At 31.7% G+C, this 13,442-nt stretch overlaps 2 protein-coding genes across 2 annotated transcripts in view; both read right to left on the reverse strand.

Moving 5' to 3' along the window:
• Nucleotides 1-13,442, reverse strand: part of LOC143049326 (beta-1,4-galactosyltransferase 4-like) — a 262,011-nt gene that overhangs the window by 123,624 nt on the left and 124,945 nt on the right. The window lies entirely within an intron of this gene.
• Nucleotides 1,741-9,232, reverse strand: LOC143049238 (large ribosomal subunit protein mL42-like). Its single transcript, XM_076222948.1, has 6 exons — nucleotides 9,119-9,232; nucleotides 6,623-6,677; nucleotides 5,247-5,331; nucleotides 4,890-4,922; nucleotides 3,857-3,978; nucleotides 1,741-1,852 (listed from the first exon to the last, which is right to left on the reverse strand). The coding sequence occupies exons 1-6, from the start codon at nucleotides 9,189-9,191 to the stop codon at nucleotides 1,798-1,800; spliced, it is 423 nt and encodes a 140-aa protein (XP_076079063.1). The 5' UTR covers nucleotides 9,192-9,232; the 3' UTR covers nucleotides 1,741-1,797.

The following is a 13,442-nucleotide window of genomic DNA, read 5'->3' on the forward strand; positions in this document are numbered from 1 at the left end:
AGTTCTGCAAACATTTAATAGATTTACTGATTTAGCAATCATCGAAGTTGAAATTCAAATTGCAATGGTTGTTTCTTATACACATTTATTGGCCCTGCAATATAAATAGAAAAAAGAAAGTATACATGGTATTTATCCATGAGACACCATCAGTACATGCACAGCAAAAACACAAAAGGCAAGGGAAAAGTTCAATAGAAAAAGTCAGGGGTGGATTACGGTCCCCCTCTTATGTGGGAAAAATTCAGTTGATTATATAGGGAATCACTGAAGTATGACTGGACTGGGCTCCCTTTATTAGTCTCTCCTTGAAGAAGTCAAAAGCGAGACAGTATATGCTGTTTTTCGGATGCTTCAACAATGTGTTAGTTTGTAATTAGGTGAATTAGTTTATGGTGAATCCCCACTGGTAGGTCAATGATATTTGGTATGTAGTTGTATAAGCATTGGCATGTCTCATTTCCATTGAGATTATTTTATCCTGCCCCATCAGTCATGGTCTATTGACTTTGAACATTTTGCTTAGTTTATATGTATTAGTTTGATTAGGTCAGTTTATGGGGAACCACTAATGGCAGGTCAATTATACTTGGTCTCATTTCCATGTAGATTATTTGGCTCTACCCTCTTAGTCATGGTCCATTGACTTTGAAAATTTTGCTAAAGTTTACATGTATTAGTTTGTGATTAGGTCAGTTCAAGGTTAACCATTAGTGGTAGGCCAATTTAAATTGGTATTCAGTTGTATAAGCATTAGCATGTCTTGTTTCCATGGAGATTATTTGACCCAACCCCTTAGTCATGGTCTATTGACTTTTAAACATTTGCTTAGTTTATATGTATTTACTATTAGTTTGTGATGTGATCAGTTTGAGATGAACTGTTTATGTTATCTCAATGATATTTGGTATGTAAATTTATTGGCATTTGCAAGTCTGGTGTCCATGGAGATAATAAAGCCCCACCCCCTCATCATGGTTCATTGACTTTGAAACTTTTACATAACTTCCAAGTTAATGTTTGTGTTTAGGCTTGTTTTAAGGGAATGACTTATGATAAGTCAATGGTTATGCATTTGTATTCACATTGGCACATCTCATTTCCATGAAGATTGTTTAGCCATCTACCTTCAGTAATTAATCATTGACTTTGAATATTTGCATATTAAAAAAAGGTCAGACATATCTCTGTGATAACAGTTTATGAAATTTCTGGATCTGCCACTGATAGATCCATTATGTTGTACATTTTTGCAAAATTATCAAGAGAAAAATAATACAAAAATGTACATGGTAAGCAATATCAATGTTGAGGATATGGACTTGGCAGTTCGAAGGAACAAGGACATCATATATGATTGTGCATTCGGAATATTTGGTCAAACTGTTTAATCAGAGATGACATCTATTCCAGAAAGGTAGAATGATGAATGGCTTCATGAAAAATGTGCTACCAATCACAAAATTTTCATAAAGTAAAGAACTTTTTAATCAATGTCATGCTAACAATATAAACAGACCTTCTATCATAGTTGCTGGAAATAATTTCAATAAATTGAAGGCAGTGGATATTTTGCCAGCTTCATTATATAATAGATCTATCCTGAAGACTGAAGGAGGAATCAGCTGGACAAAATATGTACCTTATGCGGAACCAACAGACAAGGGTAAGATGATATCCCCCCAACATTTTGCCTTAGGGGCATAAGCTAGACTCGTGCAGTATATATAAACGGATGAATTAAGCATATCTATTTTATTCACATGTATGATTAACTGCATAAGATTAGACTAAATATTATATGTGGTCTCTGTCTTTAGGAGATTTGGATTTCCTGTATTTCTTCTGTGGTCTGAAAATAAAAAATGAATACCGGTAAGATTTCTACAATGTAATGAAATGTCCCTTGCTGCTATTTTTATGCCATTAAAAATTTGCCCATCAGATAATCATAGTTAAGAAGATCCTTCCAACATGAATATCTGCATATTGGGATCTAACAATATACAAATTTCTATTTGGGTATGATAAATCATAAAGGAGTTGCCATAACTAGGTAAATGCTGAACAGGGCCAATAACTTTTTATTAGCTCAGAGATATTTCTGACAATTTTCTGTTAAAACTCAATAAAATGGATCATTCTTTCATTTGTAAATTAGGATCTCACAAAATATCAAGTTTTAAAAACTGCAACTAGTTGTGTTTATTTCCTAAACATAGTAACACAGCTATATTTTGTGCAATGTCAATTTCATCATGGAACAATTTGTTCAGTATCAGGGGTTCAGTAAGGGATGCAAATAAGTTTGAAATTTGTGTTCCAATTTAAATAGCTATTTATTTATCAATTTGAGTTGCAGTATAAAAACAGTATTAGGTCGATGTCAGAAAAAATATAAACTTTTTTGTATTTGGCACAAAACTGGGAAAGGGCTCGGTAAAACCTTGCTATTCCCCAGTTTCTCATCCTCATACAAAAAGTTTACATTTTTCTGACATTTACCTAATATTGTATATTTATTCGATACAATAACACATGGCATAGAGTTGTGTTGACAAGTTTGGTGCTAGACAGGCCTAATTTTTTACATTAAAAGGGGCATAACTCAATAGATGGAAACATCCTACTCATTTGCACATAGTATCTAACAATGAACTAAATGTCATGTTGATATGATATACCATGTAAGAGTTTTATTTATAAAAATTATAGACAAAAATGGTATTATTCTAGATAAACTAAACGACAAAAAAATGAACATGGTGATTTAAATCTGACATGATCAATTTTTCTTAATTCAAATAAAAACAAGAGGCTGTCACAACGACAGCAAACCGGATTTATTAACATTTATTTGTGTCCTGGCAATATCACAAGAACCATTACTGATGAATGGTGAAAGTGAAAATCGTCAATATCAAATTTGACCTCCATTTTGTCATCAGTATCAACATATTAAAATTTGAAAAGCTTGGATTGAATGGTTCATGAGTAAATGCAACAACGTGAATGGAAACGCCATTTTACAATCTTTCAAGACCCATAACTCCTGAACGGTAAAAGTCAAAATCGTCATTATTAAACTTGACCTCTATTTTGTCATCAGTAACAACATATTAAAATTTCAAAAGCTTTGGTTGAATGGTTCATGAGAAAATGCACGGACACGACGGACAACACCATTTTTCAATCTTTCAAGAACCATAACTCCTGAACGGTAAAACTCAAAATCGTCATTATTGAACTTGACCTCCATTCTGTCATTAGTAACAACATATTAAAATTTGTGAAGCTTTGGTAGAACAGTTCATGCGTAAATGCACGGACACGACTGAAACTCCATTCTTCAATCTTTCAAGAACCATAACTCCTGAACGGTAAAAGTCAAAATCGCCATTATTGAACTTGACCTTCGTATAGTTGTCAGTAATAACATATTAAAATTTTAAAAGCTTTGGTTGAACGTTTAATGAGTAAATGCACGGACAACATTTGATTGCCGCTCGCCCGCCCGCCCGCCCGCTGTACATCCCCAAATCAATAACCGACATTTTTGTCACAAAAATCCGGTTAATTAAAGATGTTATCAGAACAGGTAGGTTGATTTTTGTGTTGAACAGCTGATTTAACCAAAAACTTGTAAAATAAACAAAAGTATAACTTAAACTAGACACACAATCAGGAGTCCCTTTCACAAAAAAACTTGCAAGTACATGTATACTGAATTGTTCATGACTTACAATCAATCTTAGTCGTAAGAATTTTAGTGGAACCAACTCCAGAGCTTTACTAAGTATACAATTGTTAATATGTACAGCATAAAAAAGACAAGAAAGTTGTATATTTAACTTACCTAGGGAACCATGGATGTTTTGTTGTGTGGAACATATTAGCTAGTTCTTTATCTGTAGGTCCATCTTTTCTAAAACGTAGCTTGTCTTCCAAATGATATTGAACTTTAAGAGCAGAATCACCCTGTAATATTATTATACAAATATAAAAAATTGTTAACCCAAATATAGAAAACTGACAGTGTATATGAGCCTGTATCCCCTGTGATGATCCTGAATAACATATAATATACAACCCTATTGAAATATGGTTTACCTTTGTCTGCCCTCCACATACCGTATAGGAATGCTAGGATCAAATTTCATGAAATTTGCATTGAATATTGCTTCCTATTATTTTTTTGTGTTTTTTACTTGTTGTTCTAGAATTTATGGGACTAAAACTCTTAGATTTGAGACATTTTTTAACATGTTGTGGATTAACTAAAATATGCTTTGATAAATCTTTTTCAAACTTTTTTATTTTTGGGATTGATCAAGGTTTTAAAACTCCCTTTTGATTTTTAAAATTTCCAGATTTGTCATTTAAGTATAATCCAACTTAAATTGTCAGATTTAATGCATTTTTTAACATGCCACACACTACCAGTAGTTTAAGAAGTTACTTCAGACTAGTAATGGTTAAAACAAGAGAAAACCAAGTAAGATAATACACAATTAGGAACAAAGGGAGATAACTCAATTCAAAATCATGGCAAATATGATTCTAACTGAAAAGTTACGTTTAGTTTTGAGGTTCATTGTTGAAGAGTTTTGATTACTTGGTCTTCTTTGGTTTGTTTATTGTTTTGTTGATGTGTCATTTGTGTATACAATTCAGTATTCAGTATTCAATAATGGTCGTATCACTGTATATATAATTTTGCCTTGTAAGTATTTTTATGAAACTAATATTTCAAGCTCTACACTATGCACATGTAATAGATTTATACGAAGATCTGACATTTAATTTGTAAAACTAAAAATGTAGATATAAAAAAAAAACCTTGCTTTAAAACTGTATAAAGATTAATACTAATAAAAGATCAAACCTACCTCTGCAAGTTCTTCAGCTTTTCTTGGAATTGGCTGTAAAGGTAAAAAAACATCCTTTTGTTAATTAAAGCAGTTCATAAAAAGGATACAGGAACCAAGGGAAGCAAAATGAATTTTGCCCCTGAATATAAATGAATAATGTTAAACAAATTAAACTGTAAATCTGGGTAAAACACCTAATTTGGCACATTTTCAAAAAGTTAACATTATAACGGAGATGTGTATTAAAAGTTTCAAGATCACAATACAACAACCTCATGATAGACTATCTTACAAAAAAATGTAACCTGTTACTGGATACACACCAGAAAACATACACCTCCTCTTTACTATCATATGCAGGGTATAAACATTTACCTTTGAACATTCATATGGAAATTCTGGTTCTGGATGCCAACAAATAACTGTAGATTCATCTGTAGATAAGGCTACATAGTGTGATCTGTTAAAAAACATTTAATTTACAATTTTAAAGTATATCCAATCTTGATTCAGAAAAAAAGTATGTATACAATCAATTATCATCAGGTTGATTAATTGTTTTATCAATCTACCTCTTAATGCACCAACAAGTATAAAATTTAGAATAGAAATTTGGAATGTGTCAAAGAGACACAGTTTAGTACTGTGTCATCATAAAATATAAAATAATATGAGAAGAATATAACCCGACATGCCAACAACTCACTGGTTTTAGAATAAATGTGTTTATTTCCAATGCAAGGCCCTATGGGTTAATCAATATTTAGTATAACTGAAAAACCAAAACAACTGTAAGATAAAACAATTAATAGTCAGTTGCAGACATTATATGTATATTTGATATATTAAATTATTCAATGCACAACTAGTTATACATGTATCTATAAATCACTGGTTATGACACATCAATGTATTTAAATAGGAAGTAAAGGTGTCACTAGAGGAGCAAGTTTTGCATACCCTTCTGGAGCACCTGAAATTACCCCCAGTTTTTAATGGGGTTCATGTTCCTTAGACTTTACCAGTAGTTTCATATGTAGTATTCTGCAGAAATGTTGTTTTTTTTTGCTATGGTGTTGCAGTGTTCTCACTAAGGCGAGTCCATGAGTCCTGGACTCATCAAAATCTGTCTGGACCCATCATTTTTAAAACTAGTGAGTCCAAAGATGCATCAAGATAGAAATATTTTGTATAAACTAAACACAGTTAAACACAATATCATCATTTTATAGCAAAAGTTTAAAAGTAATCTGAATTTAATGTCATTTCATTGCTCTGTTAGGCCATGGAAACTTAAATATTACATTATATTGCAATAAAATATCTTCTCCTTGCTGTTGGACTAACCATGGCCAAAAATGACGAGTCCCTGGACTCGCCTTCAAAAATCCTTAACGAGAACCCTGTGTTGTCAGTTTCTATTCAACTCGTGAGTTTGAAATGTTCTTTTGGTATCTTCTGCTTCTGTTTTGATTATGTCTGTTAAATAACCCACAAAATTAATAAACAGAAGTTATATCTGATATATGGCAAGTATCAAAAGATCATATGAAAATGTTAATATTAATAATATATATATATACAATACTGTTTAACTAGAAATAGATGTAAGAATATAGAAGGTGGCAATTTAAAACAATCCTAAATCAAATTTAGACAGGTGAAAAAGACAAAATAAAAAAAAATGAAAAAAATGAAATACATTGTAATACAATGTATATAATTTTATGATTGATACAATAAGTTCTTACCTATCATCCCCAGATTTATTCCTCAAACACTGTATACTACTGTGTATTCTTCCATCTGTAAACATATAGGTAACATGGTTAATTTCTTTATGCTTAACTAAAATAAGCATTTTTTTGTATTCCTAATTACAGAAAAACATTTTCTCAATATTTCTAATGACACAATAAAAAACTGGCTGTTCTAATTCACAATCACAGGACAGTACCTTATCAACAAGTACAAGGCCTGTGTTTCACAAAAAAATCCTAAAAAATAAAAAAGATTGCATTTCATGAGTAATTTGGTATAATTATGATTCTTCTTAGTGAAAAAATGTTTGGTGAACCACAAGCCTGGAATGAATAAAATTTTTCCATCTTGTTAAAATGTGTATATATCAATTGGTAGACAGCAAAAGATCTGACATACATGTAATGATGTAAAAAAAAATATACAAATTAAGGTATTATAAAAAGTCTTCAAGTAGTTCAAGTTGTGAATTGGGAATATCTTCCTTTTTCCATTATTGTAGTGGATTCAGCTTCAGTTAGAGACAGAGGTTAAAACAATCTAATATCATTCTTTTTAACAATGACATCATTGATGTTTTTAGAACAGATACTACAGTTGTGTACCAAAAATGACCATTCACAGCTTACATGTATGTAATTTTTGTAATATGTATGGTAAAACACATACATGTACATGTTTTGTAACTTGAGTATCTGAGTACAAACGTATATAATACATTAATATTTCTTAAATTTTCATGGATAGGATGTCATGGATGTATAGAATGTTTAGCTGTTTGATGCACTTTGATTTATATCACAAAAGAAATGATAAAGTCTGTAAAATTGATCAAACTCAATATGGGGTTTATACTAGTATAGAGGGATATATTTGTTTACAATGGATTTAAATAAAATTGAGAATGGAAGCATACTTAGAAAATGTGGTTTTTTCTACTTATGACAGAACCTGCAACATTTTATGTACCAATTGATGTGCTTAATTCAATATGCATATTTCTAGTTTACTGCTAAACTGACTGAATATACAATCTTTTGTTCATCCTAATTGAAAAGCTGTGACAATTAAGTAAATACAACTCAATTGTGCATCAAAGAACAGCTAGTGATTTTTATGAGATTAATCATTTATTGAAACGCAAAGTGGAATGAACTATTTGTGGATTCTTATAAATTCTATAGAACTTTTCGACTATTTTAAATCTCTGTCCATTTCTGAAATTAATTCTTACAAAAAATGTACATACTTTTGATTTTTAACCCTGTATGCTAACATTGTCCATGTGAAATTTTAAAATTGTTTGTATAGACATTGAACGACAAAAATATGTGACCTATAAATTTTCTGACGTCAAACACGCGAAACAATGAATGTGTTTTTAATTTGATAGATGCTTTTGTGTTCTGTTAAATTGTTTCTTTTAATATTGTAACACGATAATGACTGCTGTACCCATATTTTGACTATTTCATTTATTATACATGTACATTGTATCTGTTTAGTTCACGCATCATTGTAAATATAACGGAATTTGACGAAACTGTTGTACAAAGTGAGAGGTTTAGCGCTATAAAACCAGGTTTAATCCACCATTTTCTACATTTGAAAATGCCTGTACCAAGTCAGGAATATGACAGTTGTTGTCCATTTATTTTTAATGTGTTTTGTCATTTGATTTTGCCATGTGATTATGGACTTTCTGATTTGATTTTCCTCTGAGTTCAATATTATTGTGATTTAACTTTTTAACATACAATTTAAAGGTCAACTGTCCCTATTGTTGATCAGGTGTTAAGTAAGGTACACAAAAGACCCTGAATTTGTCACTTCAGCATAAAACTGGGGATGGGGTTGGGGTTCTAATCCTGAAATCCTTGGCTTACAAACATGTAATCCAGAGCTCCTGAACTTAAAGAAATTTAAATCCTGACATCATGGAATTCAAAAAAGAATTCCCAGATCCTGAAAGGGTCAATCCCGGAATCCCGAGCTTAAAAACACTTTATAACTCCAGTCTAAACAAATATATCCCTCTAAAGAGATAATTTTATGAGGGTCTCATTGGGGGGTTCTGATCCCGGATCCTGCTGACTGTTTTGTCAGATTCCCATATCCGCTTACACTGCGTACATAAGCAATTCTTATCTTTTTGTTATTTCACATATCCTGCTTGATTTCATTTCCCCGTTTTCACGGCACAATTATTTGACTTTCATGTTACACTTACAAAAAATAGGCAATCCTGCATCACGCTTAAACCCTAATGAGACCCACTTTTATCCAACCATAGAAGGGTAATTCCTGTATAGTATACAGGTATAAACACCATTTTGATATTAAAGAGGATTTGTTCCCAAACCTAACAGAAGAAAATTATAAAATTGTTACAAAAAATTCATTTCATCTTCAGCATCATCAGATAATATAACACCCTTCATCTAAAATTCAATGATGACAAAAATGAAATAAGAACAATTATTTACGTTTTGTAATGCTATTCTGCTTTAAAAGATATCGAGAAACAGAGAATGTCAAATTTTTCATAGAGGCTGACATCTTTCTTTGGTAGGTCTAGGTAAAATAATTTAAACCCGTTATACTCGAGACATTGTTTAAAATGGCTTTGGGTCAAATAATATAACAATAAAATATATATAATATACCTTTTTCTAAAATAATCAATAATAAACCAGTAAAATCAATAATTGATACAGAAAAAAACAAAACCTCAATGATATGTGAAAATCTTTATTTTAGACAGTTTTTTAAAAACATTTCAGTAACATGGTCCTATTCAGATTGATTAATGTCAGTATATATTTTAGATTAGTCTAAATACTTCTTAATGATTTAAAACGACAGAGCACAAAAATATGTCAAAAAATATTAAAAGTATTACTCACATTTCTCATTTTACATGAAAGGACTTGATACTTTGAGTATAATTGAATAATACATAGATTTTTCCAGTTTCTCTGACCAGCTGAAGGACTTTTCTACCTATACCTTTCAATCTATAATACATAGAATTACCTGTTAACTACTGTTAAGTACTACTGTCACGTTTAATATGGATTTATCAAACCAATGATTTGTTTTATAGTGAGAGGAATCTTGACAGTTGCGCCGTGGTATTGATAAATATTTATATTAGCTGAAATTCGAACTTATCCCGTCCTGACCCTGACCGGCTAAATCATCACTGGCTTAACGCTTATCGGCTTAGCCAACAGTTAACCATAACCCTATCCCATAACTAACCAAAATCCATACACCAACCGTGACCTAATCCCATCTCATACCATAACTTTATCCCCTTAGCCAATAACTCAAACCTACCCTTCGACCCGTAAAACTTACTGTATACTAACATAACAAAAACCATAACATTTAACCTTAACTGTAACCCAAAATTTTGACCTGCAGAACTGTCAGTCAGTCGACAAGTTAAAAGGGGTACACAACACTTCCCCCTCTAAAATACGGTCGTATATTTTTTCTTGCTTTTCTATCATTTATAAATTAGTCCTAGCTAAACATCTTATAAACATTTAAATATATTTGAAATGTCTGAAAATTGGTTTCATTTAACTTGAGGTATATTTTCTCAGGAACACTGACCTCACTTTTATTACAGGGCCATAACTACATTGAGGCAAATGCCTCATGTAGGAAGTTTCAAAACCAAACGCTCGTCTCCATATTAAATTCGACAAGAAGCAAGTTATGTTCTCCCTCAGACGTAGCCGCTGCATGATTTTTCGGGATCAATGTTTTTTATTTAGTTGTCTATTGTTCATTGATTGCCCTTCTGTATTCTGTTAGTGTTGCATTCAGGCCTTTTGTAATTTAGTAATTTTGTTATTAACTTGATCAAAATATTGTCAAAAAATTATTAAAACAGAGCTTGCATTTCAGATTAAGGAAGGGTCTGGGGAACACCCAGAAAGCATGATTTTGCATCATTTGTTCTATAGCTTATTGGGCCTTCAATGGCTCCAAAACCCTTCAAAAAAATGTTTGGCCTCGCTCTGCCCAATACTTTTAAAAGGCTAGATACACTGTGTATGTATGAAAATATGTATATGCAGTTGGAAATATAGAAGATTCATTTCTGCAGGGGATGATGATCAATTATGATTAAAAGGTACATAATGACTTGACTATACATGTATTATTTATAATAAACAAATAACTTTAAAGATGTATGTTCTCGAATATTTTAGATATAGTTGTGAAAATAAATAATCCGTGAGTCCCTTGCTTTAATGAAAATGAAAATCTTGCTTCAATAGTGCAGAAAATAGATAACCTGTCCTCTTAGTTTACAAAATTAAAAGATTTGGCTACTCAAATATGTCACCTTTTACATGCTAATATCGGCGAACAGTGAAAATTCCGGAATATGTGTCTCAGATTCAGCCCCCATAAGTAAATTGATCGATCTAGTATTTTGAAGAAAAAAAATGAAGAAAAAAATGACTTTTTTTTTTGTATCTTATTTTTTTTTCTCAAAAAAACTTATTCTGTGTAGTGCTATATATCAGTTTGTTGTTCTTGCAAAAACATATAAGTTTTTAACCACCAGATGTTTCTCTATTAAAGTTTGAAATATGCCCCATCCTAAAATTGGCTCAGTGGATAAGAGAAAGATCCATTCATAATGGCCATCACTTTTTTCTTTTGATCTAGACCTTAGTCTTAGATATTTGGCATGTGGATATATCATCATGAGGTAAGTGTTTTGTATCATGATGACCTTCTTGTTACAAGAAACATGATCAGGCCATAACTTCTTCGTCTTTTGACCTAGGACTTACATCTTTGGCATGTGGATGTATCACCACGAGGTGGTGTTCCCAAATAAGTATGACCTTTATGTGACCTTGAACTTTGATCTCGAGGACAATAACAGTTACTGTATTTTGACAAGAAACACTTGAGCAGGCCATGACTTCTTGGTTTTTGACCTAGGCCAAAGTTACACCAGCTCTAATGAGCTATTCAAATCGATCAAACAATAATATAGACACACATTATGACATATCAACAAATTCCTTGCTTACTAAATACATGAAGAATCTGTTATCAACCAAAAAAATAACATGAAGTAACATGAAAATTAAAAAATAGATCCAGTTTCTATTCAGGCGAAGTGTACTTAATAACTCCATAGATTTTTTTTTCACATACAGATTCTTTTTGTAAAAGTACACCATATAATAAAATAAAAAAGGAAGTAACCGTGTTTTGTTTTTGAGATAGGATCTCTTGAAATTAACATTACGAGACGCCAAAAATACAAAAGATATATATAGGGAAAATCTTTAAAAAATTGGCAGATATTTTTATATTGTGAAGATTTTCTATTTTGTTGGTCCACAGATTAAAAAAAATATACGATTCAATAATGAACATCGATTCTTTTGGTGCCAAGAAACAGCCCCTGGAGATTTGAAATAGGCGACAGAATAGAGCTGATAGAGCAAGATCTTCATGTATAATCAAGTCTGGCAAACCGATATACATTATGAAAGTATTTCTGTAGAGTCTATGAAAATTGGATACAACTGATTTTTAGATTAAAACAAATCAGTCTCTAAAATTTTATCAAACTATAAGAGTCCGCCTGTTAACTTATTCAACCTCTTATTCCACCAAATATCATATTGCAGTTATACATATGTCACATTATTTTTTGGCTCGCTTATACTCCATTCAGTCACAATCTTGAATTAAGACTTGGAGAAGAAAAATGTTCTCCAAAATTGCATTCACTATTTCGGAAAGATACACTTTTGAAAAGCACAATACAGAAAAAAAAATAATCATCCATGGCAAAAATAAAGTGTTCAATTTTTATCATAGATGTGTAATTTTAGTGTCAACCATGGTTCTAAATATACATTTTACCCCCCCCCCCCCAAAAAAAAAATGCTGCGGGATGAAATACAAAAAACATAAAATTGAGAAAGGAAATGGTGAATATGTCAAAGCGACAACCACCCGACCATAGAGCAAACAACAGCCGAAGGCAACCAATGGGTCTTCAATGTAGCGAGAATTCCCGCACCCGTAGGTGTCCTTCAGCTGGCCCCTAAAATATGCATAATAATACAGTGATAATGGACGTCATACTAAACTCCGAATTATACACAAGAAACTAAAATTTAAAATCATACAAGACTAACAAAGGCCAGAGGCTCCTGACTTGGGACAGGCGCAAAATTGCGCACATGTTTATATCTTCACCTGCCAGGATAAAGATTGAAAACTGAGAGTTGAATGTCATGGTTTTTTCCTTAAGAAGTGTAATAGTGCTCTATTCTAAGTTTTTGTGTAATGTGTTGTGGACTGAATCTGATAAGTGTGTGTTGTTGTTGTCTTTGTTCTTCGACTTGTTAATGATGCACTAGTTGTAGATAATCCCCTTGGAATCCCGTTACTTTTTTATATGCATATAAATCATGTCCCAAAATTTTCAATTGCATAAAAAAACTAACATACAATCGTTTTTTAATATATATGTAGTGGTCATTAAAGTCAATAAAGATTCCAAATGCGTCTGCGTCCTAATGTATACCTTCATTTGTCCATTTGAAAAAAATCTGAACTTCTCAATGGTTTTCTTTTTTAAATCAGTTTATGTTGCTTGGAAATTTTGCTGTTTGGTCTTTCTGAAGATTCATTAATGGAAAATATGTAAATGCATTAAAAGATTAAACTAATAGCAATAGATGTACATCTGCTCTAAGCAGCAATGTAAACATAACCATGTGTCAACCTGGAATTTTAGTTCGTTGTAGT

Source organism: Mytilus galloprovincialis, chromosome 1, assembly GCF_965363235.1.
Source record: "Mytilus galloprovincialis chromosome 1, xbMytGall1.hap1.1, whole genome shotgun sequence".
NCBI classification, from domain to species: domain Eukaryota; kingdom Metazoa; phylum Mollusca; class Bivalvia; order Mytilida; family Mytilidae; genus Mytilus; species Mytilus galloprovincialis.